Source organism: Aquarana catesbeiana, linkage group LG09 (assembly GCF_042186555.1).
Source record: "Aquarana catesbeiana isolate 2022-GZ linkage group LG09, ASM4218655v1, whole genome shotgun sequence".
NCBI lineage: Eukaryota > Metazoa > Chordata > Amphibia > Anura > Ranidae > Aquarana > Aquarana catesbeiana.
The window spans coordinates 243,123,001-243,150,276 of NC_133332.1; the positions used below are offsets into that span (position 1 = coordinate 243,123,001).

At 44.1% G+C, this 27,276-nt stretch overlaps 1 protein-coding gene and 1 long non-coding RNA gene across 2 annotated transcripts; both read right to left on the reverse strand.

Annotated features, from left to right (window-relative positions):
• Positions 1-4,330: 4,330 nt before the first annotated feature.
• On the reverse strand, positions 4,331-5,553 carry LOC141108447 (C-signal-like). Its single transcript, XM_073600061.1, has one exon. It carries the CDS (start codon positions 5,277-5,279, stop codon positions 4,515-4,517), a length of 765 nt encoding a protein of 254 aa, XP_073456162.1. The 5' UTR covers positions 5,280-5,553; the 3' UTR covers positions 4,331-4,514.
• A 4,893-nt stretch (positions 5,554-10,446) lies between these two features.
• On the reverse strand, positions 10,447-13,732 carry LOC141108448 (uncharacterized). Its single transcript, XR_012236069.1, has 2 exons — positions 11,309-13,732; positions 10,447-10,715 (listed from the first exon to the last, which is right to left on the reverse strand). It is a non-coding gene; the product is annotated as an uncharacterized lncRNA (long non-coding RNA).
• Positions 13,733-27,276: the final 13,544 nt, after the last annotated feature.

The window sequence follows — 27,276 nt, forward strand, 5'->3', positions numbered from 1 at the left end:
AAAATTTTAGACAAAATTTTATTTTTTTCGATGTTTCCTATAACAAAAAGTAAAAAATATTGGGGTTTATTTTCAATTTTTTTATTTTGTTTATATTGCAAAAAATAAAAAGCCCAGTGGTGATCAAATACAACCAAAAGAAAGCTCTATTTGTGTGGAAAAAAGGACATAAATTTTGAGTACAACATTGCATGACCGCACAATTACCAGTTAATGGTTGCCTTGTTTTCTGGAAGATCCATCTTATTGAAGTAGAAGCAGCTGGTGAAGCAGACGATATCCCATACCAGTGGATTTGCAGTGACCCTCTGAGGTCTAACATGGAGGTGAGCACATAGGACATACCTCCCAACCATCGCTGGGACTGTCCCAGGATTTGCTGTAAGTCCCAGCGAATCATGGCTGAGTCCCAGTCCCAGAATTTGGTTCCAGTGACTTGTCCAGGGGGTGCGCTAGCTTACACTCCCTCCTCCCGGTCCCCCGTGTACCTTCTGTCTGCCGCCTCTCTGTCTGTCAGATGCCACTGCAGTGCTGCCCTAGAGCCATCTGAGTTCTCGGGAGTGGATTAGCTGTGCGCAGGTGGTCACCACCCCCAGCCCCACTTCCTGCACACACAGAGCTGACCAATATAATCCCTCGGAAGTGTTCTATGGTTTGTCCTAACCCTGGAACTCTCACTTTTGGCCTGTCACGGGAAGTAGGTGCTCATTTAAACTGGTGTCATCCTCTGAAGAGCAATTTGCAGTAGATCGCTTTTCAGAGGGTGAATGATGGGTAGTGGGAAGGCGTTATGTTTTAACCCCTAAAAATCAACATCACCACAGCACAACCGTGTGAACTGCACACAATTGTGGCGTAGCCCAATGTAGTTTGGCCACACCCATTTTTTTGCTTTATGCGCCGCAGGCTTCTGCCCCCCTTAAATGTCTCTCATTTTCAAGTTTAAAAGTTGGGAGGTATGCATATGATTGCTTCTGGTGGCTATCACATGGTTCAGTGTTATTGGATACATATTCGTATGAGCATTGACTGTTTTTCATAACACAGAGTTTATTTCATCATATTTTAGAGTTGGAGAGACTTTTTTTTGTATTGACTTTATATTCACAGTATGGAGGTTCTTGCCATCATTCACTATACGCTGTATATATAAGAAATTGTTTTTTATCACATGCTCAGTTCATTTCATATTGCACATAGGGCACTTTGCAGTCTTATGGTGTTCTTTGAAGTACGATTATACCATATACCTGTATATATTTGCTTATGTGCTATATATATCACATTTGCAATATACTTATTTTGTTTGAGTTATATACCAGTTCTTAAATTAGGATTTCAACAGCATAAGTTGAATACAGCATTTAGGTGATTCGCATTCATATATGGGGTTTCCACTACATATGAGATGCGACTCGTGCAAAGAGTAGAAACTAGACCGCTAAGAGAAATGACACTTCGTGCTGTGGAGAGAGGCTGACCAGTTTGGGTGGTTTGTTAGAAAGTGGAGGAAATCCTGTGAAGGCGCCGGCTGTGATCACCTGTTGTGTGACGCTGGAGAGCATTAAGCAGAATTATCGGTGGAGGCGGAATCATTTGAAAAGCATTCCCAAGCTTTGGTGAAGTGATCATTTCAGCGGGAGGGGGGTCTCGTATTGGAGCCCACAGAGTGGAATATCGCAGGTGGTTTCATTGCTATGAAATATGTTTGATCCCTGTAATCTGGGATCCATCCTTTCTGGTAAGAGGCTTTAATTTTCCCTTTGCTGTAAGAGAATACACTGCTTAAAGCGGGGGTTCACCCACACCGCCAAAAAAAAAAAAAATTAAAAGCCAGCAGCTACAAATACTGCAGCTGCTGACTTTAAATACATGGCCACTTACCTGTCCCAGGGTCCAGCGATGTCGGCAGGGGACGCCGAGAACCCGCTCGGTTCTCGGCAGCTGCCGCCGCCATCCTAGGTGAGGGAATCAGGAAGTGAAGCGTTGCGGCTTCACTTCCCGGGTCCCTACTGCGCTTGCGCGAGTCGCGCTGCGCGTCCCAAGTGGTTCCCGCTCTCTCCTGGGAGCTGTGTGTTCCCAGGAGACAGCGCGGTGGGGACGGGAAGAGGCATAGACTCCCATGGGAGTCTATGCCGGAAGTGGGTGCAAATACCTGTCTTAGACAGGTATCTGCACCCCCCTCCCCCCTGAAAGGTGTCAAATGTGACACCGGAGGGGGGGAGGGTTCCGAAAAGCGGAAGTTCCATTTTTGTGTGGAACTCCGCTTTAAGAGCACGGATATCCATTCTTTGCACTGAGAACACATATGGACATTTATTTGATTATATAATGTGGTCTTTATCAACCACTTCTGTACTGGGCCTATTCTGGCACTTCTCTCCTACATGTAAAAATCATCATATTTTTTGCTAGAAAATTACTCAGAACCCCCAAACATTATACATTTTTTTTTAGCAGACACCCTAGGGAATAAAATGGCAGTTGTTGAAACTTTTTATGTCACACAGTATTTGCACAACAATTTTTCAAACGCGTTTTTTTGGGGAAAAAAAAAGTTTTAATTGCGTCCAGCATTGGTACTTAAAAATCTCCATAGGCGACGCTTTCATTTTTTTTTTACAGGTTAGCAGTTTAGAGTTGCAGAGGAGGTCTAGTGCTAGAATTGTTGCGCTCACTCTAATGCATGCGGCGATACCTCACATATGCGGTTTGAATGGCGTTTACATATGTGGGCGCGACTTACTTATGCGTTCGCTTCTGTGCGCGAGCACATAGGGACAGGACGCTTTAAAAAAACATTTTTTATTGTTAATTTTACTTTATTTTTTTTTACTTTTACACTTTCTCTTTAAATGTATTTTTTGATCACTTTTATTTCTATTACAAGGAATGTAAACATCCCTTGTAATAGGAATGGTGAGTGACAGGTCCTCTTTATGGAGAGATGTATAGACCCCACATCTCTCCTCCAGACTGGAAAGCATCAGATCAAAAGAAAAAAAAAAGACAGCTCTGATTCTTTCTAGCCAAGATCTCGGCTTTGTTTACATCCGCACCCTGGACATGACGTCATACCGTCGCGCCCGGGCCTTCAACGGTCATAGAGATGACTGGTGCCCATCTGGTCACCGGAAATCTCTATGCTCTTTATGCGGCAGATTCTTTCTCCGGGTCGCTGATTGTACAGACGACGTGGGAGAAGCACTGGGAGAAGCTCCAGAGGGCGGCAGGAGGTGGGTATGTCCTCTCCCGCTGCCTGTAAGAACGATCAAGCAGCTGAATCATTCTTAAGGTGCACAGAATTGCTGGCTGAAAAAGTAAATATCTGAATGATGCCTGGAGCTGCAGGCATTATTCAGATATCACCAATGAAAGTCAAAGACGTCATATGACGTTCTTGGACTGGAAGTGGATAATATAGGATTTTTTTCATTTTTCATTTATTTGAATATACATTGTTTAGGATTGCGCACTTTTTGAGTATGTATATGTTGAATTGAATATTTAGATTTAGAGTTGTAGCACCTATACCTTTTATTCATCATTATAATAATTTTCATATCCATTAATTTCACGTTAGCATAAGCGCAAGTTATAAAATTTTATATTTCTACCACATATGTTTAGTTTTTTTAAGGGGGCAGCGCTATACTTTTTGGTTATTCGGATCTATCAGCAACAAGCACCTATCACAAGCCATCATCCACCACCAACCAACACCCACCACCTACCAGAATCAATCACAAACCAGTATTCGCCACCAACCAACATCCATTACAATCCAGAATCTAGCACTAATTAGTAGCTACCACCAACCAGCATCCATTACAAAGCAGCACTTGCTAGTAACCAGCATCCATTACAAAACAGCGCTTACCATCAACCAGCATCCAACAAAAACCACCACCAACTACCAACCAGCATTCTTACCACCTATCAGCAACCAGCATCCACCTGCATCTAGCACCTACCCTCATCTAGCACCTACCACCAGCCAACACTCATTACCAACCAGCGTGAAGCACCAACTAGCCCCCAACACCAACCAATCAGCATTCACCAGTGACCAGTCTGATTTTCTCTAAAAAGTCAGCCCACGCAAACCTCACTTGGGTCTGATATTCCCTTACCGTTAGAATGTTCCTGTGCAGTTCATCAAAAAAAGTGACAGAACACATACAGTTGTGCTCATAGGTTTACATACTCTGGCAGAATTTATGATTTCTTGGCTATTTTTCAGAGAATATGAATGATAACACAAACTTTTCTTTCACTCATGGTTAATAAATGGCTCAAATGGATCAAAAAAAGTGACAGGACACATATATATCTTATAGTCTTTTGTGGCTTATTTTTTAATGATTAGCGACCAGCTGCAGTTTTCAACTTTTAAAAAAATGATGTCATCATTTCACAAAAACCCCTCTAAAATTGCTGAGGTCTACATTCAGAATTACATGAATCTGTAGTACAGATCGTACAATTTCTATTGACACTAACAGACTTCCAGCTCACCACGGTAAAGTCAGTCCTGTATAGTCCAGGAACATTCCATTGTGTTTGTCTGTCAGGGTGTCAAACACTTCCATCATCCCCCCCACGCTCTCATGCAGCTTCAGTGGAGCCTTTGGACCACCCATGTCAGTTTGGACCCAGCCAGGTTCGAAAGCTACAGCAATAATCCCATCAGATTTGTAGGCCTCAGCCTGACATCGTGTTAACATATTCAGCGCTGTCTTGCTGCAGCGGTATTCTATAAGAGCATCTGGAAACAAATGTGTGGTGCTTGATATAGACCCTAAACTACTGGATGTGTGGATCACGGCAGCCTTGCTGCAGCTCATTACTTCATTAGGATTTTCTTGTGCGGCTTTCTTCAGCAAGGGAGCAAATGTCTGAGTAAGCAGCATTGGTCCTACCGTATTAGTTTCATAAACTCTCATCATGTCCTCTGCTGTAGTTTCATTAGCTGAGTGGAAGATAGCAATACCAGCATTATTGATCAGTAAGTTCAGTCCACGTCCTTTCAGGGTCTTCTTTACCACACTGTAGGCATCTTCAATGCTGGCTTTGTCTGTTACATCCATCTTGACAATCACAAGTTTTGAGTGTTTGGAGGTCAATGATTTGAGTTCCTGAGCTGTTTCTGGATTCCGACATGCTGCAAAGACATGTTCTGGTGGATTCCGTTTGTTGAGAAAAGTCTTCACTAACTCCAGGCCAATTCCACGGCTAGAACCGGTGACCAGAACACTGCAGATGATGAGGTTTGCCATTTTGTTTTCACAGCAGTCCTGTGTCTTTGCAATAAAGGCTGCTAAGGAACTTTTAGTCTTTGCAAAATAATCTTTACTCTTGGTAAAATATTAACAAATGTTCAGAGTGAAAACACACATAAAGGAACTCTAAAGGTAGACTAAAGCCTGGCACACACTACAGTTTTTTTTTTTTTCATGCAACCTAAGCTCAGGTCAGGTCATGCGAGGTGAGCGCAACGATCTACCCTCACTGAGCTGTAGTGTCGGACAGACCGATATGCACACAGGCAGAATATGGGCTGTTTTTTTTTCTCCCGACATTCTGCTTGTGTGTCAAGAAGCCAAGAAGCACAAAGGGCATATATAAACTTTAAGACAGACCATAAGGTTTAATTCACTAGGCTATATTATTTTTTTTTAGTAGTGAGAGCCAATGACCATAATTTATCAAACTGGAAGAAGATGTAAAAAGGTAATGTGATTTGAGAAAGGAGAGGATTTACTGTTGGGGGGGCTGTGCTAGAGGTGGGAAGAGATCTTTTGCTGTTAGGGCTCTTTCACACTGATGATCCGTATGTCCGTTTTTCATCCTTCCGTTTTCGGATGACATACATGTATCCCTATGGAGCGTCGGATGTCAGCGGTGACATGTCCGCTGACATCCGACCCGCTCCGATCCGAAAAGTGTAACGGAGGAAAACCCTACTTTTCCATCCGTTTTCGGATCGGATCGGGTGACGACGGACACTACGGTCCGTCATCATCCGATCCCCCATAGGGGAGAGCGGCGCTCTGACAGGTCCGTCGCTGCACAGTGCGCAGCGACAGACCTGTCATCTTCCTGCATAGCGGGGATCGGCGGAGCGATCCCCGCTGAGCAAGCGGGTGTTCACGGGGCGGATCATTACTGATCCGCCCCCCGTGTGAAAGAGCCCTAAGGGGGAATTTTGGGGAGGGGGGTTGGGCTAGAAGGGGAATTGAGGGGGGATAATGATGGGGGGAAGGGGTGGAGGGAAATTGGAGGGAAAAATTGGTGGGAGGAGGCAGAGGATTTGTCCTGTGATGAGGGGGGATTTGTGCTGGGAGGGAAGCTTTAGGTGGGTGGAGTTGCATTTTTGCTGCCGGGTGGGGAAGACGATTTGTGCTGGGAGGGGTAATTGGGGGGGGTGTAGTACTAGGAAAGATGATTTGTAAAAGAAGGATTTGTGCTAAAAGAGGGAAGAGGATTTGTGTTAGAAGGGGGTCAAGAATTTGTGATGGGAGGAGGCTTTTGAGGGGTGATTTGACCTGAAACAGAGGAATGGGGGGATTTGTGCTGAGATGGGGGTACTTGTGCTGGGAGGAGGGATTTAGGGGTAGGGGGAGATTTGTGCTTGGGGGAGGGGATTTATGCTGGGAAGGGGGGTTTGGGGGGGAGGTTGTGGTGAGAGGGGTGCTTGGGGCTAGGAGGATTTGTTTTGCAGGGGATGGGGAAATTGTAGGTGAGAAGGGTAGTGCTGGAAGGGGGAGATAATTTGTGCCGATAGGAGGAATTTTAAGGGGGTGCAGGGAGAGGATATGTGCTAGGACAGGAATTGGGAGGAAGAGGATTTGTTCTGGGAGGGGGGATTGGGGGGAAAGAGGATTTGTATGTAGCACCCTGGGGTTTAGTCAGGGAGCTCCTCATCAAATTCCTTGTCAGGAGTAGCTACTGTAGATAGTTGTTAGAGATCCATTGATTTCTCCCTAAGTTTGGCCTTTTTGCACTTTTCTCTTCTGCCACTAGGTGGCCAGGCACTTGGTGGCATTAGATGTGAGAAGGACATTTCAAGGTCAAGTTATGGTTATATGGGATATCTCAGCCAATGAGCAGGGGTTTTCTTGAATCCCTTAGCCTGCTGGGGGAACCTATATATTCAAGTGGAGTCAGGTGATCTATGTTCTGTGCCACCCGAACTGCCGTCTGGATGGATGTGTGTCGTATGCTCTGGGCTGCTAGGCCGGAAATTGGGCTTATCCAGGGGCATCTGGCTGCCAGGCTGTGTGAGGGCCTATCCAGGGGCAGTGCAGGGTTGGGACTGCGGCTTGCAGTCCAACCAAACGTGACGGTTCTGGCGGCCGGAGAACCTGTCGTGGTCGGAGGTAGAAGGGAAGCTGTCGCCACTAAGGGACCAACCACCTTTACCAGGGACCTCAGTGAGTAACTGAAGCAAGTACTGGAGCAACATTCTCACTGAACAGGCACGGTGGAGAATCGGGAAACGTCAAGCGGTGATCAAGTCAGGGACCCAACCAGCGGAGGTGAAGCTTGCAGAGCAGCCTTGTGTGTCAAGCCAGGGGTGAAGCTTAAGGAGTATCTGGAGTGCCAAGCTAGGGACTCAGCAGGGAATCATGGGTGACACTTGAGGGAGATACCAACGCAAAAAGCCTTGAGGAGCCCAAGGGATTCAGAGTCAGTTAATCAGAGAATCCAGTGAGAGACTAGGAAAGCAAGGGGCTCAAGAGCTACAAGTGGACATTGTAGTGAAGTTGAGAGAATTGTTGAACTTTTTGTTAGGAACTGTTAAAAACTGTTGCCATAGGAGACAGCAAACCTGCACGTGTAGAAGTGGAACCTTGCTGGGGCCTTTCCCTGTACGGCTGTCTTCCTATTGAAGTCTTGGAGTCTGCCTATTGAAATTGCAACCACTTAAGGGTGTCCTGGCCCTATCCCTCTTTCCCTTGCAAAAATATAAAAAGGACTGTTAAAAGAAATAAAACCTCTTTTGCATCCAAGAAGTGTCTGGCGCCCAATGACTTTCACCATCTTTGCACCCACCATGCCGCACAACCCACTACATATTGAATGATGTCAGCGGTCTGTGGCCTCAAAGGTTCTCATTAGACTGGAAGAGGTTAGATATTCTGCTACATTTGGCACCCAGCGTGGGGCTAAGGTGTTGTCTTTGCAGCAGTCGCCCATAGCAATCGGCTTCAGCTCCATCGGGAGTTCGACTGGCCCTGTGGGAAGGTAGCAAGTAACATTTACCCTTCTTATAGACTTGTTGTGTGTACTATCAGTGTGGGGAAGAACCAACAAGTCTCAATGCTCATAGGAAAGAATCAGCCTGGTCTTTTGACACTTCCCGTCAGTGCTGTAAGGGTTAAAACAGACCTTAAAATGGACTCCGTTACAGTTTTGGCGCGCTGCAGCAAGAAGGAGGCAGGCGCCACAGTTCCCAAGAAACATTTGCACAAATCTGTTGGCAGGGGGAGGAGCTCCCGCTCTGCAGAGGAGGATAAGGAAGTGTCGCCACGTGTGTCTGATTAGTGAAGTGAAGAAGATGAAATTCCCCAAATTTTTTATCTTGGATTGTATCCATCCCAATCCAAGAGGAGGTGACTGGAATTAAAGTCTCCTTCAACGTGAATTGCGTTGGATTTATATTGTGAGGGTTACACACCCCCCTGGACTCAATGATGTGGTTTGCTTCAAGCCCTTTCTTGAGGGCTTTACCTCAGGAGGGATGGAAAAGTAATGATATTGATGGACTCATGTATAGAGTCTGCGAATGGAATTGATATATTCCTTTCTTATTCAACTAATTGAACAATCTCATTTTGCTCCTTTTGTTGGCTCTTTCTGTCCCTGTACATGCACATATAGGCCCTGGTTTACTTGGAAACTCAATTTCTTTGCTCTCTTTCCCTCTATTTTCTCTTTATGATATTATTCTCTATTTTTTTGCTCCTTTTGTTGGCTCTTTCTGTCCCTGTACATGCACATATAGGCCCTGGTTTACTTGGAAACTCAATTTCTTTGCTCTCTTTCCCTCTATTTTCTCTTTATGATATTATTCTCTATTTTTTTGCGATTGATGGGCTATGGTGTCTGCCTATGTACATTGTTTTGGCTATACGTTGGTCTTGATGCTCTCTGTATGTCAACGCTGTCACATGCATTCCCCACCGCCCTGCCATGACTTTATTTGACTGTGATCCTTCTCTACTTGCAGTTATACTCCTTTGGGGTGAATTTATGATTGTTTTTTATTGCTCTTTGCAGCCAAACAATACATGGTGTTATGCCACCCCATAAAACATAATATACATATTTATGCATACATATTTTATTAATCAAAACATAAATCTCGTTTTTGTGTTTTTTCTTTTCACATATTAATGCGGTAACACATGTGTGCCCGGGATGGCAAAGACTCTTTCTTTTGAGCTTTCTATAGGAGCGACTCACATCGTCATCTGCCTGGTTCACTCCTCTTAGTCTCCATGGTGACCGTTTGCGTCTTCCTAAAGAGATATGGCCGTGCCGGTGGCATGTGGATGCATTGCGTCACTCTGCTGTGCGTGTGACGTATGCCGAGCATGTGCCATGGGGAGGCGTGGCGCATGCGCGACTCAGGGGGCAACCTGGAGTCCTGGGCAGTCTACAGCCACATGCAGCTGATCGACATTCGATGGGTGGCACCCACTAATTTTGACACAGATATTTAAACACCATTCTCACAGACAGACAGACATGGCGACTGGGGAGACGTGTTTGGAGATGCTGATACCTGATGCAATATATTCATAGTCAGTAATATGGAGCTCCTCTCTTTTTCCTGCTCCATTATTAAATGGAATTCAAATGCCTCACCATTAGCGGGGGCTACTGATGCTTAAATACTTATATATTTTTGGGTTTTTTTTTTATCGAGGAATTCATATAGTTCTAACTACATCTGTGAATGTCCGATTGGACCTATCTACAGCATCCCCTGATTTTTTTCGTTCCCCCCCAGCCTATCTGCCGGTCTGTGATGTGACTGTATATACAGGGTATGGTCAATTTAAGTTCATTGTCTTTGATGACCAGAGATATACAACTATTTCCTTATTGATATACATTCTTTCATTTGACATACATTCTCAATTCATGTTGGACAACAATGTTTGTTGCACCAGGGCACTCCCAGACACAAGCTAGGATATGGTAAAAGCAAGTCAGCCTTTTAACCGTACACAATTATATAGCATGGATAGGAAGTAAAGGCAATTACAAAATGACAAATTAATGTGAGTAATCCAAAGTTAAAAGTCCATTTGTCCTGGATGATAACCTCAGGGATTGTGAAAGTCTGGAGATCCACACTGGAAAGGCAGCTAGCTGAGGAGCAGAAGTTACTCTGGTAATAGGAACATAAAAGACAAAAGAGCAACGCCAATCTGAGTGAAGTAATTATAAAAGTACACTTTATTCACAAATAGTTGCACTCACTAGATTGCAGTTGTTTGGGTGCACATCATTAGGTAGCGACCAAAAGGTATCACAGGAGTCCTGGTTTGGTGTAGTGCAGTCCTGTCAAGCTTGGCGGCGGCGGTGGTGTCCCAGGCTTGATGTGGTGGGCGCAGAGGAGAATTGTCAGCCAGACGTCACTGTGTCAGATGGTTGCTGGTGGGAGGCTACAAGGTGATGCATGTAATGGACACAAAAGTCTGTATTAAAAAATTAATAATTTGAAAAAGACAAGCTATTAACATTAAGAGAGATTGCCATAAAAAATTTGAATTAGAATAACAGTTAAAAATTAATTATTAGATGAAGCAGATGAACAATAGTATATAAAAGTATAGGAACTATTGTTTAATTGATTAGCCACCTGGTGTACCAATTAACCAATCAATTTTCTGAGAATAAATTAATCTACAATAAACTAGAATGATGAAGAAAAATAATAACGAGAATAATGATAAGAGGAGAAAAAGAAAAATTAATGAAATTAATTGTTTTAAAAAATGAAAATTATTATTATATAGATATGTATATATGCATACACACGTGTGCATACAGATACACATACATACGTGCATGTATGCACACACACATGTGTGTATATATATATATATATATATATATATATATATATATATATATATATATATATATATAGACATACAATGGGATGAATCATTATTTTTTTTTATATACTGTTAACATGCGTGTATCTGTAGGGAGACATATTGGGAAAACCGGTCTATAGGATCAAATAATCAGAACAAAAAGACTATCCTATATATATTGTACTTACTTATGGATGATTCTATGTGTTGATTATGTTATTTTCTCTAGGACTATAGGGATACTGTGAAGGAATATATAATTGAGAGAGGGGTTATTCCGACAGACCAGAAGAAACACACATTTCTATACATACACATACAAAAATGTACACTTGCATATGTGTGCATATATACATCTACTTAATCCGTGTTACTCTATATATTATGGGAAAATTATTTATTAAGAGGATTATTATATTTAGTTATACATTGGCACATACTCAAAGGCAGGTGCACACACTAGATGCACAACTTGTGCATACTCATGTATGTGCACAAGTGTATGAATACGCACATAATAATAACTTGTTTGGGGGTAGTGATTGACAATATATAGGGAATTATTCGTTTTTAATTTTTATTTTAACTATAAAGATTTTGCTGGAATATTAGGTAAAACTTGGTTATAGCAGTGAGTTGATCTCTATGCCCTCGTTTAGGCCTCCAGGCGCGAGGGTATCTAAAGTATAAATTCAGAATGTCTCCCTTTCGCAGAGAAGCTTGAATCGCTCTGCCACAGGGAGAGACCTGAATATCTGGTCGAAAACTTAAACTCGAAGTCCAGCAGTGGAACCCTGATGAAAGGTTTTAAAATGTTTGGGGATAGTCAGGTCAGAGTCACCCTCAATGGACCTTTTGTGCTCTCCGAACCTTTTGCGTAAGGTTCGGATGGTGCGGCCTACATAAAGTAGGCCACATGGACAGGTTACACAGTAAACTATGAATTCAGAAGAGCAATTGTGGAATTCATTTAACCTCTTCAGATCCGCGCTATTGCCAAATGACGGCAACAGCGCGGACCTACATTGCCGGGACGACGTCTATTGACGTCGTCCCGTGCACGAACGGCCTGCGTGCCCCCTGCAGGTTGCGCGCGGCGCGCTCAGTGATCAGCGAGTCTATGAGACTCGCCTGATCACAGATCAGAGTAAGGGGTCGGTCCCGACCCCTTACCACATGATCAGCTGTCAGCCAATGACAGCTGATTATGTGATGTAAACAGAGCCGGTAATCGGCTATTTTTTCTCCTCGTGCTGACAGCGTGAGGAGGAAAAAAAACCCTATCACCGGCGGCCGTGAGAGGGACATCAGTCCCGATCACGGCGATCATCAGTGACACCTAGCAATAGGCAGCAGTGCCGCCTACCAGTGCCCACCAGCGTCACCCATCAGTGCCCACAGTGCCATCCATCAGTGCCAACATTGCCATCCATCAGTGCCCACAGTGCCATCCATCAGTGCCCACAGTGCCACCCATCAGCGCCCACATCACCACCCATCAGCGCCCACATCAGTGCCACAACAACAGTGCTGCACATCAGTGTCACCTATCAGTGCCCATCAGTGTCACCTACCAGTGCCCATAAGTGCCCATCAGTGCCGCCCATTTTCAAAATTTTCCATCTTTTTCGTTTGTTTAGCAAAAAATAAAAATCCCAGCTGTGATTAAATACCACCAAAAGAATGCTCTATTTGTGGGAAAAAAATGATAAAAATTTCATTTGAGTACAGTGTTGTATGACCGCGCAATTGTCATTCAAAGTGCGACAGCTGAAAGCTGAAAATTGGTCTGGGCAGGAGGGGGGTTTAAGTGCACAGTAAGCAAGTGGTTAAGGAATAGGTTTTCCCTTTAGTAACAAAGCTTTATTGACGGTGTGTCAAAAAACTACAAGTCAGACATTGTAGCTTTTTGCATTGGTACATGCCTTTGATGGACAGGAATGTGAGGGATGGTGTGGGTTTGGTTTTAGCAGTTTTTAGTTCACTGGGTGCTATGCGACTCTTATTATCTTTGGCTTTTCGATATGCTATTTTAAGTACATTGGAAAGACTTGGTTTTAATAGTGGACCTTCCAGTAGTATATTCCAGTGTCTCTTGAAAATGCCTTCCATCTTTTTGTGTTAGGCATGGAATTGTGTAATGAACCTAGTTGTTTGAATTTCAGTGGAAGCAGTTACTTTGGAGTGAGTGGGATCTCTTAGATTGGTGGTAGATGTGTGATCTAGGAAATTTTCAAAGGCCTTATCTACTAGGGTTGACAGGTATCCTTTGTCCTCAAATTTGGTTTTGAGGAGGTTATCTTGTGTGGTGTAATCTGTATTATGTGTACAATTGCGTTTCAAGCGATTGAATTGGCTTTTAGGGATATTTGAAATCCATCTGGGGTGATGGCAACTGTCAAAGTGGAGAAATTAGTTTCCTGCCGTGGGCTTAGTGTAGTTTTTAGCATAAATGGTATTGGTGGTATGATGAAGTTCCAGGTCTAGGAAAGCCAGGCTGTCCGGGCTGCAGACGGAGGTAAAAGAGTCCTAAGTCATTGGAATTACAATGGGTAACAAATTCAGTTATAGATGAATCGGTCCGTCCCAGATGATAATTATGTCATCTATCTAGCGTCCCACAAAGACAATGTTTTTGGAGAAGGGGTTGTTATTCCAGATATATAAGTAATTTGCGACCATAGCTGTGCCCTGAATTTGGAGTTAGAATTTGGAGTCAAAGGAAAAATAGTTATGTGTCAAACAGAAATGTGTTGAATCAATGATGAAGTTGGCCTGTTTTGGGTTAATGAGAGGATCTTGTGTTAAAAAGCGTTGTACTGCCCTGAGACCGACATCATGGGGCATTGATGTGTATAGGGAGTTAACGTCAAGGGACACCCACTGGTAAGTGGGTTCCCAGTTATAGGCTTGTAAGGTATCTATAAGGTGAGTACCATCTCGTATGTAGGTGGGCAGATTTTGTGCTAAAGGTTGTAAGAAATGATCAATATAGATGGAAAAGAAACTACTGTCACTTTTCATTGCGGCCACAATTGGGCGTCCGGGGGGGGGCTTTGAGTCTTTATGAATTTTAGGGAGATGATAAAAATATGGAGTGTTATAATATTCTCTATATAGAAAAGATACCTCTGCTTTGTTAATGATGTCGTCATCAAGGGCCTTTTAAACTAAAATCTGAGCTTCTTTACAGAATTGATGGAGTGGATCACTGGGGAGTCGTGTGTAAGTGTTTTTTTCAGATAGAAGTCTACAAGCTTCCTTTAGATAAGTGTCTCTATTTTGTAGGACAACACCACCTCTCCCTTATCTGATTTAATTATAATGGAAGAATTTTCGATTAGATTTTTAAGCAATGATCTTTCTGGTGGGGTAAAGTTGTTGGCCATTCGGTGAGACGTGATGGGTTTGCACATCCGTTTTATATCAAAGTAAACCACCTGATAAAAACTATTTATGAAGGGGCCTTTTGCATGACTGGGATTAAATATTGATTTGGGCCGCAACGTGGTGTGTTGTATTGGCTGGGAAATGGGGAGGTGTTGTGTAAGGTGAGAAGCAAACATGTCATCATCATTGTATAGTTCTTCTAGTATGGCTAGACACGATGCTTCTGAACTGTTATTGGGTATGGAGTCCCGTGACAGATCCTCAGTATCTGTGCTAACAGTGACATTGTTTGTAGTGGATTTGATATAGTAAAATCTTTTTACTGTCAGGTTTCGGACAAATTTGTTGAAGTCAACAAAAAGAGTAAATGGATTGGGATATGTGGTAGGGGCAAAGTTTAGGCCTTTATTTAAAAGTTAGGTTTCTTTTGGAGTTAGATGATGCGAGGAGAGGTTGAAGAATTTTATAGTTTGGCAATTTTGTCTTTTGGTTTTGATTCTTCTTCCTACTCTCCCCCCCTCTTCTGCCTCTTCTAGTTTTCTTTTTAGGGCATCAAGGGGGGTTAGGACTAAAAAAGGTGTGTCCTGTGTTTGAGTAGGCTGGTAGTCTACAGTAGTAGTAGTAGTAGTAGTAGTAGTAGATTCTGTGTGTTCTGATGAGTTAAACTGAATGATGGGTAATTCCTTTAGAATTCCAGGATCAGCATGTGAAATGGAGGGAGAATCTGGTTGTTGAGACAGATTAGTATCCAAAATGTGTTGTGGGTTCTTTGTATCGCAGTTGGGGGTATTAGTATTACTGTTCTCAGTGACTTCCATAGTGCATGTGGAAGAGGAGAGAAGGGGCACTGATGTACGTGGGGGAGGGGGAGAAGGATTAGGGGGATTCAAAGAATTTGGATTACTATCCTGGATATTAGTGTTGTTCTTTCGGGCAGTTTTTTGGCGTTTCCCTTGTCTTTTGGGTTTGGGTGGTAGGGAATTAGGAAAGTTGGCACTTGATGAAAAAGGATGAGCTGTGGATGTGAATTCATGTGATTGTTTGTAGTTCATATTTACTTTTTTGGAGTAGTCAAACTGTTTTTGAGATTGAGGGTATGAGGGGGAAAGGCCATATTCTGAAACAGGGGTGGGATGGGAACAAGCATAAGGGGCATAGGTGTGGGATTTCTAGATTCACATTGGAAGACTTTATGATTATAACCATTTATGTCTCTCCTTATTTTTTTATAAGTTGATCTTTTTCCCAGGCTTCCGTTTCATGGGCCCCTGTACATGTGCTTTCTTGCTGCACTTAAGAATACAATTGCCCCTCTTCATTGACCTGGGGTTCAGTCCATATACATGTATATATCCTTCCCTATTATCATCATATTTTGGGCTGGAGAATTCCCACCCATGAAGGTTTTTGTCAAACAGTCATAATATGGGTGGGACAGGTGAGGGGCTTCATGTGACAGGGTTTTCCTCCATTTTAAATTAATTTGGATACCTCTTTGTTCACACAATTAATCAAGATGTAAGTTATCAAGCATTTATAGTCTTTATTTTGGTCTTTTTTGATTAAATGGAGATATTAACTCACTGTTGAACATTATATTTGAATCTTGATACTATGTTTCCTGTTAAACCCCTGATGAAGAAGAATACACTCATCTCCGAAACACGTTGGGTATAGGATTCTGTATCCCCAATTTGTGTATTCCTGATTTTTTTGTAACCAATTTTATGTTTTACATTTTATGTATTTTTCTACAATAAATTTATATGATATTTGTAAAATCTCTATTTCTCTTTTGGTAGTGCCTTTAAAATCCCACCTTAGAGGTTCTCTCTTTTCCATAGTGAAGAAGATGGGGCAATTTTGGAGCACGATGTCGGATTGGGCGATGTAACTTTCAGGGATGGATCTCAGTTGGGATCGGTCGAAGAGTGTTCTGACTGACACCGGAGTGCGGTACGCACCAGAGGTCAACTCGCCCTGTATACAGTCAGAGGTTACGAGGCGCTGGGGCTGATCTGTGAGAAGTGTTCTAGTCTGACCCCCCAGTTGAGGCCTTGGATCATGGGTGGTTTTTGCAGAAAACACTTGTTCAGGATCGTCTCTACCACACAACCCTCCAGGATTTTAAGATGAACCAGAGTGGAAATGTTGCTGTCCCTGCTGGAAGCGGTACTCAGAGTCTACCGGCCGTCGCCCAAATCGAGCGAGAAGCTGCAAACGTTGTGTCGATGACTTCCCCTGGACTCCACACGTTAATCGCTGCTAGGGGCAGAGGTCGGGCTCAGCTACTCACCCTGACTGAACCGCTCAAAGGGAAAATACCAGAATCGGGTAAGCCAGTGAAGAATGAAAGCAGTGTGCCTGAGAGGAAAGTGGAGTTAGCGGTCGATAAGAGAGGTGCTCTCGAGGCATGTGTGACAATGCCAATTGTATATGACTGTGTATTGGACCAAAAGTGTTCTAACATTACAGAGGCTAACATCTTGCTGGCTGGTCTATTTGAGTCCGATCTGAATGCAATGCCGGACAGCGAAGAATGGAGTGAAAGTGATGAGGAATTAATGGGAAGTATGGCAGAAGATTGCCAAGAACGTTGAATCCTAAAATCAACCCCTACTGCGGTGACAGGCTTAGCACCGAATGCCCTCAATGCAAGGATCTAAATCCGTTATTGAAACCATTATACCCTGCCCATGGGATCCCAGATAGAAAAGTGGACCCTTGTCATGTCCTGGAGCTGTGACGTGCACTGGAGGCTTCCCCTCCGCCCCCTCTCACACGGGGTGGGCGGGGTTTCCCCCACTGCTCGTCAGCGGCATGCCTTATTGCCAGCTGGTTGGCGCCTTAGAGACGCCTATAAATCAGCCGGAATGTTTTACCATCCGAGCAGCGGGGATATTTGGTTGGCGCCCATGGCTGGTTACGCTGGGTTTGGCGGCCAGTCATTTGGTGTGTCCCCCCGCTCCCCACCCTGCTAAATAGCATGACGTTGGTGGCTGGCCTAGGATGGCTCTCCCTGCTGGGGCTTCCCCCCTAACTGTGACCTGCACTTGCCTCTCTGGCTTTCCTCCCTTCACCACATCACTTTCCTTTTGGCTCTCTGGTCCAACTTAACCCGTACTAGGTAACACTGTCTTCACTTTTCAATTTGTATTTTTTTATTTTCTATTTCCAGTCCCCCTCTCTCACCCTCCCCCCCTTCCTGTCTTTTCCCCCCTCGCTTTCTTTTCTTTCCCCTATCTTCATTTTTCCTCGCTCCCCTCCAGCACTTCACCCCTCCACTTCACCCTGTTCCCCACTTTTTTCATTCTCTGCTTCACTTCACTTTTCACTCATACCCGCCTTCATTCCTTGTGCACCACATCCACAAGCCCTCTTTCTTCCAGCAGGTCCCTATTTTGGGGCCTCTCAGTTCACTCTTTTGCTCCCTTTCACCCACACTCCGTCCTCACTTCTCCACTTGTACCATTTAGGGATGTTGTCGCTGCTGGTTTATGCTGCCTGGACAGGTCCCCTCAGCTCCGGGACTGACAATATTGGCCGGGTTGACTTGCGCGGCTGTACTCACCGCTCTGCGCAACCACACGCATGTAAGTAGTAAGGACAAATGTATGGATGTGTGAGGGGGTGTTTCACATTCCCTGCATTTGCCCACTCATTTTCCAGATTATCATAATGTCCCTATTATTATTTTTATTTTCTTAGATGATTATTACGGTCTTGCTCCTGACGAGTGACTTAAAGGTCCCGAAACGCGTAGAGCTAACAACTACCGTTACAACTACCCATTCATGAACTCACTATGGCCGTTCCTCTCTATCAAGTATAAGTTCTCCTTTTTTCCTAATGTGATGCTTTAATGCATCCTTTTTCTGGTTTCAGTATTACCTACACTGCAATTAATCACGCCCTTATGTGACCCGTGCAACTGTAAAATACTGTCTTGCATTTTCCATTAGAGTCAAGATGCAAGTTTTTAATATTATTTTTCCTACTTATCTTACCTCAACTAATATTTCTATTGACGCTTTAATGCGCAAGCTACTTTTGTGAGTATTCCTACAATACAATGAATCATGTTATTACGTGACCTGTGTATATGTAAAATACTGTTTTATTATTCGATATGACAATGTATCTATACGTGATGATTTATCTTGAAACAATGACATACTATATGTAATGTACTTTCAATCTACGTTCTAAAAAATTGACTCAATTAATAAACCACTTCTCAATTCACTTCTTTACTGCATCCGTGTGTTTCACTCAAAGTCCCGCCCAATCAAAAACCTTTCTATAATGATGTAAAGTTGTTAGTGTGTGTTGGACTCTTAAAGACTGCACCTCATATTATCCGCTAGCTGATTCTAAGGGAGGAAATGTTCACTGCGAGTGAAGTTGCAAGAGTCTCACCGCCCTAAGAATCATGTAAGCAAGTTATTACTACCGGAGATTGGGAAAGAACCGGGGGTCGGAGGCCCCATTGTTACTTGTTTCAAGCCTACTCATTGAACTGAAGTTAACAATGTCAGTTCCACAAAGAGACTTTAAATGTTTGTCACTACGGTGAATGTTACAAGAGGAATCTCGATCCTGCCCGATCCTGGGCAATACTGGCAATTGTTATGGAAATGTCTCCCTTGGGGAACTCTAAATGTGCACTTGTGCAGTGAAGGACGCTCTGCTGATAGCAGTGGCATAGCGTGGGGAGTGCAAGGGGTGCCGTGGCCCTGGGCGCGACATTTAGGGGGGCACCAGTATTTGTCACTGGCTGCCTCCTCCTAATTTTAAATTCCTGTGTCCCCCGTGCTCCGGCCGCCATGTTCAGTGTCCGGCGCCCTGTGATTGGGCGTATGGGGGTCATGTGAGGAGTAGGGCTGGCCTGTCCATGATTGCTCCTGAAGTCCCGCCTCCGCACATGACCCCCATACGCCCTATCACAGTGCGCTGCGCCGGACACTGAACATGGCAGCTGCAGCGTGGGGGAGAGAAGCAATGTGAGCCGCCGCAGTCTTCTCCTCCTATCCTCCGTACTGATGCAGGCCAGCCAGACACGAAGGTTAGTGAGACTCCCTCGTGACAGTCGTGTTACTGGCCCCGGGGGGGGGGGATAGAGAGAGAGAGAGAAGGTCAGTTATTGTAGTATGGTGGTCAGTTAGTGTAGTATGGTGGTCAGTTAGTGTAGTATGTGGTCAGTTAGTGTAGTATGGTGGTCAGTTAGTGTAGTATGTGGTCAGTTAGTGTAGTATGTGGTCAGTTAGTGGTCAGTGTAGTGTAGTATGGCGGTCAGTGTAGTGTAGTATGGCGGTCAGTGTAGTTTAGTATGGTGGTCAGTTAGTGTAGTATGGTGGTCAGTTAGTGTAGTATATGGTCAGTGTAGTGTAGTATGGTGGTCAGTGTAGTGGACAGTGTAGTATAGTGGTCAGTATAGTGGTAAGTGTAGTAGATAGTATAGTGGTCAGTGTAGTGGTCAGTATAGTGTAGTGGACAGTATAGTGTAGTGGACAGTATAGTATAGTGGTCAGTGTAGTGTGTAATGGTCAGTAAAGGAATCAGGTTGGTCAGTGTTGAAATCAAGTAGGTTAGTGTAGTGGTCAGTAAAGGAATCAGGTAGGTCAGTACTACTGTATTTGAAGGGACTCGAGGAGTGCTAAAAGTCTGCAGATTAGGGGGCGCAAATTGTAAGGAAAATGGTTTCCCTCATGCTTATATAAATGTTAGAGTGATGCCTTAAGTTGAAACTTTCCTTATGCTGTAGTTTGAAAAGTTTGAAATGCACTTGCAAGGCTTTTTGCAGAAAACATGCTATTTGCATGCAAGAGCTAGCAGGAAGCCGCTTGTGGTCATAAGTGAGAGACTTATCTTGGAATATTGTCAAGAGACATAGCGTACCTCACACCTCGGCCTTATATTCCAATAAGTTTCGTTAAAGTTAAGAGGGTGGGTATATTTAGATAAGGGACTTTAGATATTAGATATTTAGATAAGGGACTTTTTAGTATATCTCTGGGCAGTATACTATGCAAATATATATATGTCATATAACATGTAACCTGTGATAATTGTACTCTTGTGATTGGTTAGACTAGGGGACTGCCCCTTAGTCTGCCCCTACTGATGTATAATGTTGTTACCCAATATAACATGTGAACTTCCTATAATACAGCGTATTCTTGATTAATCCATCCTTGTGTATGGTTTCTTGATTACCCGATCGATCAAGGAAATCTCCTGGTGTGCAACATAGTCCAGCTCGAGCGAAGGAGGGGCGCACCTGACCCTTAACCCTTACTGAGTGGTGTCAGAAGTGGGGATTCTGAGGTTTCCTGTCAAGGTAAGAGTACTATTTCACTTTTGTGATCCCTTACCTTGATACGGACTCAGAATGATAAAGAAAGTGGTCAGGTAGCTCGCTGAATGACATAAAGAGATACAGTCCCCGCTAGGTTGGCCAGGACTTGGAAAAAAATATGAGGTAGAGATTATAGTCCCCGCTAGGTTGCCCAGGACTTGATAATTGGATAATACTTGCAATTATGAATATTGGACCGGACAGTCAGGAGATTTCGGTTTTTAACAGCCCAGGGCGTTCTAAATATTTGAGAGCAGGATGCTGCTCAGAGTGTAAAACAGGTCTATTGTTTGTATATAAATATTCTTGTACTTTTCTTGTTGCAATTGTACCGGGGGGATACTGGCACAGAATTGGAAAGGGACCTCTTTTTAGAGAAGACCCACCCTGTATCCAAACTCTGAGGTTCAATATCTACAATTACTTTCTTTTCCAAGAAGGTTTTACTGTCAGAGGTGTGAGGACCTCTATTGAATTTCTGACTGGTGAAAGATTTGTTGTCTGTCCTAATTCTTTGACAAAGTGTTCTCCTTTTAATGTGTATAAATAAATATGGGAAATCAAGCGGACAAAATGGGGTCTGGTGGTAAGTCAGATCAACCTACACCAATTGATTTTGTGTCGGGAAATTATGGAAAAAATTGTACTGACCCTTTCTGGTCAAATATTTTGTCTAGAGCACATGCATTACAGATATCAGGATTGACCGTACACGGTCCCTGTAGTCAAGAGGATTGGGAAGAGGTGACCAAATTATGTGGGCAACACAAACAGTACAATTATCCACCATTTCCCTATAATAAAGAATATATGATTGATTGTTACAAAATCTGGTCTAAGGCATTGAAAGAATACAAAAAGAAATTTCCCCAGACTATTTACAAAAATCCCATAAACAGACCACCACCTACTGCACCAGTGCCAGCAGTCACATCCACAAATCCCTTTGACCTCCCAACCCCCTTGGTCCCATATCCAGCCCCACCACCTTATGTCATGGCTAAGGTAGAAATTAAAGACAAGGAAGAACATAAAGACGACAGTAAGACAAAACCTGAAAAGAAATTATACCCCTCAGATGAATTAACAATGGGAGCCTTAATAGCTATAGCAGAAGAAAAAGGGGAGGATGGAAGAACAACAAATGGACAGAGAGGCAGTCAACAAAATAAATACTATAGTGGAAGAGTTAAGTAAAGAATTTCTTATTTTGGCACGGGGTTGCCCTTAATATCCATACCAGACCTGAAGGGTCTGGTATGGAATTTAGGGGGACCCCCCACGTCATTTTTTTTTTTTAAATTTTGGCCGGGGTTCCCCTTAATATCCATACCAGACCTGAAGGGCCTGGTATGGAATTTAGGGGGACCCCCCACGTCATTTTTTTAAAAAATCTTGGTTCAGGGTTCCCCTGTGGGGAATTCCCATGCCGTTTTTTTATCAATGAACTTCTATGTGTATTGTCGGACCAGCAATGCATTAATAGCCGCGAGTAGTTTTAAATGACTTTTTTCCTTTGAAATGTCATTTTGCTGTCAGACTGTTCTAAACATGGGAAACATGCGCCCCTTTACAGGCATACTATAGACACCTCCCAGCTCAGAAATTTAAAGGAATATTACACTTTTATTGTTTGACTTTAAGCATTATTAAAATCACTGCTCCTGAAAAAACGGCCGTTTTTAAAACTTTTTTTTGCATTGATCCATGTCCCCTGGGGCAGGACCCAGGTCCCCAAACACTTTTTATGACAATAACTTACATATAAGCCTTGAAAATTAGCGCTTTTGATTTCTCCCATAGACTTTTAAAGGGTGTTCCGCGGCATTCGAATTTGCCGCGAACACCTCAAATTCGCTGTTCGGCGAACTTGCGAACAGCCGATGTTCGAGTCCAACATGAGTTCGACTCGAACTCGAAGCTCATCCCTATTGGTAACATACAATATCTCTGACCCCAATGAAATAGTAGGTAACCTGTCCACTTACAACACACACATGAACAGTTCCTGGATGGAAGAAAGGGAAGATGAGGAGGTTAGGGGATTCCTGGAATCCTTTTGCAGGCATAGGAGGTTTGTTTGGATCCTTCTGGGAAAGTATAATGAATTTCTTTAAGAAGGCGAGCATGATACTCATAATTAGGGATGAGCTTCGTGTTCGAGTCGAACCCACTCGAACATCGTCTGTTCGCCCGTTCGCTGAATTGCGAACGATATGGGCCATTCGCGCCAAATTCGTGTGGCGAGTCACGGCCCATAATTCACTGCGGCATCGCAGTGCATTGCTGGCTGATGATTGGCCAAGCATGCACTATGACCCGCATGCTTGGCCAATCACAGCGCCGTCTGAACAGAGAGCCGTAATTGGCCAAAGCCAAGGAGGCTTTGACCAATTATGTCTCAGGGGATTTAGTACATGCCCCACACTATATAAGGCCGCCTGCAAGGCGGCCCTGTGTAGTGTGTGTTCCGGCGTTCATAGATAGAGAGAGAGAGAGACAGACAGTGTCATTTGATTTAAGTTAGATAGATTAGGCAAAACAGTCAGTCAGTTAGCTGCACTTACAGTGTATTGTGTATATATATGCATCCCAGGTGTTGCATATATATATATATATATATATATATATATATATATATATATATATACACTGTATTCAGTTTAGCTAGATCCGTTCCTGTTATCTTCTTACTGACAGGCAGGCTTGTCTTGTTACAGTATTTACAGCTACCTGAAGAAAATTGCTGGTGTTCTTTTGATCCTATTAGTACCACAGTCAGGCAGCTAGACTATTTACAGTTAGTGCAGTGCATCCTGCTCACAGTGTTCAGCTAAAACTAGAAGTTAGTGCGGTGCGTCCTGCTCACAGTGTTCAGCTAAAACTACAAGTTAGTGGGTTGCGTCCTGCTCACAGTGTTCAGCTAAAACTACAAGTTAGTGCAGTGCGTCCACCTCACAGTGTTCAGCTAAACCTACAAGTTAGTGTAGTGAGACCTCTGCACAGTGTTCATCTAAAGCTACAAGTTAGTGCAGTGCGTCCTGCTCACAGTGTTCAGCTAAAACTACAAGTTAGTGCAGTGCGTCCTGCTCACAGTGTTCAGCTAAAACTACAAGTTATTGCGGTGCGTCCTGCTCACAGTGTTCAGCTAAAACTACAAGTTAGTGCGGTGCGTCCTGCTCACAGTGTTCAGCTAAAACTACAAGTTAGTGCGGTGCATCCTGCTCACAGTGTTCAGCTAAAACTACAAGTTAGTGCGGTGTGTCCTGCTCACAGCGTTCAGCTAAAACTACAAGTTAGTGTGGTGCGTCCACCTCACAGTGTTCAGCTAAACCTACAAGTTAGTGTAGTGAGACCTCTGCACAGTGTTCATCTAAAGCTACAAGTTAGTGCAGTGCGTCCTGCTCACAGTGTTCAGCTAAAACTACAAGTTAGTGCTGTGCGTCCTGCTCAAAGTGTTCAGCTAAAACTACAAGTTAGTGTGGTGCGTCCACCTCACAGTGTTCAGCTAAACCTACAAGTTAGTGTAGTGAGACCTCTGCACAGTGTTCATCTAAAGCTACAAGTTAGTGCAGTGCGTCCTGCTCACAGTGTTCAGCTAAAACTACAAGTTAGTGGGGTGCGTCCTGCTCACAGTGTTCAGCTAAAACTACAAGTTAGTGCTGTGCGTCCTGCTCACAGAGGGCCATCAATGAGTACCTGTGCGACTATGGCACCAGGACAGGGTCAGGGGAGCTTGGTTTTTTTCCCCACGCCAGTGGGCCATGATCAGGGATGCATGCACTGTCCTGTCACCATTTGAGGAGGCCACGAGGATGGTGAGCAGTGACAGTGCATGCATCAGTGACACTGTCCCCCTTGTCCACCTGTTGGAGCACACGCTGCGTGGAATAATGGACAGGGCACTTGAGGCAGAACAGAGGCAGGAAGAGGAGGACTTCCTTAGCTCTCAAGGCCCCCTTTACTTAGACAGTGTTCCTGCGTGCCCGCCGATCACACAGGAAGAGGACGAGGAGGAGGAGGAGGAAGATTGTGTCAGTATGGAGGTGGAGCCTGGCACTCAGCATCAGCAGCAGTCTTTAAGGGATCAGTCCCAAGAAACACATGGACTTGTACGTGGCTGGGAGGAGGTGGCTGCGGACCATGTCGTCCTTAGTGACCCAGAGGACTCCGGACCGAATGCCTCAGCAAACCTACGCTGCATGGCCTCCCTGATCCTGCAAAGCCTGCGTAAGCATCCTCGTATTCGTGGTATCAAGGAGAAGGACCAATACTGGCTGGCAACCCTCCTTGGTCCACGTTACAAGGGTAAGGTTGCGGACCTTATCTTGCCATCGCAGAGGGAGCAGAGGATGAAACATCTTCGGGAGGCCTTGCAGAAAGGTCTGTGCATCGCGTTCCCAGAGACTGGGAGGTTACAAACTCCTGTTTCTGGACAACGTGTTGCTGAGGCTTTGGTCAGTCAAAGAAGGAGCGGTGGAGAAGGTGGCCGTCTGACTGATGCGTTCAGACAATTTTTTGGTCCGCAGCCCCAAGGTATGATCGGTTCCAGCAACCATCGCCAGCGTCTGTTTTACATGGTGCAGAAATACCTAGGGGCAAGATCTGACTTGGACACCTTTCCCACCGAAAATCCTCTGGGTTACTGGGTCTTGAGGATGGATCACTGGCCAGAGCTTGCACAGTATGCAATTGAGCTACTGGCCTGTCCGGCATCCAGCGTTTTTCTCGGAAAGCACATTCAGTGCTGCTGGAGGCTTTGTAACCGATCACAGGGTGCGTCTGTCCACCGACTCGGTCGATCGACTGACCTTCATAAAAATGAATCAGTCTTGGATCACCACCAGCTACCAAGCACCTGATGCTGATGTAACCGAATAATTTTTTTTGAAATCTCAGATCCCTTCAAAGACTGCCTATGCTGATGCTGAGTGACTATCCCTGAGTAATTATCCTCTTCCTCCTCAATGATCACGCTGATAGCTTGTAAGAACATTTTTGGTTCTGGGCACCACCACCAGTGCCTAAGGCCCAATTTTTCAGCCCCTGTTTAACAGGGGCGTGTAATTACAATTTTTGATGCAATACTTTGCAGCAGGGCTCGTTTCTGCGTTACAACTAGAGTATCTGTGAGGGGTTGCAGTGTTGTGGCACCAGCACCAGTGCCTAAGGCCCAATTTTTCAGCCCCTGTTTAACAGGGGCATGTAATTACAATTTTTGATGTAATACTTTGCAGCAGGGCTCGTTCCTGCGTTCCAACTAGAGTGTCTGTGAGGGGTTGCAGTGTTGTGGCACCAGCACCAGTGCCTAAGGCCTAATTTTTCAGCCCCTGTTCAACAGGGGCATGTAATTACAATTCTTGAGCTAATATTTCACAGCAGGGCCCATTTCTGCACCCACCAAGAGCGAGTGAGGACTTACAGTGTTGTGGCACCAGCACCACCACCACCACCAAAGGCCCAATTTTTCTGCCCTTGTTCAACAGGGGCATGTAATTACTATTCTTGATCTAATATTTCACAGCAGGGCCCATTTCTGCACCCGCCAAGAGCGAGTGAGGACTTACAGTGTTGTGGCACCAGCACCACCACCACCAAAGGCCCAATTTTTCTGCCCTTGTTCAACAGGGGCATGTAATTACAATTCTTGATCTAATATTTCACAGCAGGGCCCATTTCTGCACCCACCAAGAGCGAGTGAGGACTTACAGTGTTGTGGCACCAGCACCACCACCAAAGGCCCAATTTTTCTGCCCCTGTTCAACAGGGGCATGTAATTACAATTCTTGATCTAATATTTCACAGCAGGGCCCTGTGAGGGCTTACAGTGTTGTGGCCACAACACCTAAGGCCCAAATTTCTGCTGAGTATATACTTTCAAACATCTAACCTACAAATGACTCCTACTTGCAAACGGAAGGAGACAACAGGAAGTGAGATGAAATCTACCTCTAGGAAGGGAAACTCTCTCCTGTAAGAGTTAATATGGGAAAAACATTTCTCCTTTCCACTGATGCTTTCCAATCCTTGTTCCACAAAAAAACCCAAAATTTTCAAAAAACATTTGTCATTGGGACAAAAAGTGAGGTGAAATCTTCTGAAGAGGAGGACAGACAGCAAAACAAATGTCACAGGGGTGATAACCCTTCCCTATGTTTTCCAAAAAGCTTAAAAAAGATAAACACGTTAAAAATGTACCCGTTCAAAATTACAAACAGATTCTACTTAACAACAAACCTACAGTCCCTGTCTTGTTTGCACCGCCTGTATACTGCTGTTCAGAGTATATAGGGCCTGGTGGCCCCACACCTTTCCTTATTTTAATTTGGGTGCGGGGTTCCCCTTAATATCCATACAAGACCCAAAGGGCCTGGTAATGGACTGGGGGGTACCCATGCCGTTTGTCTC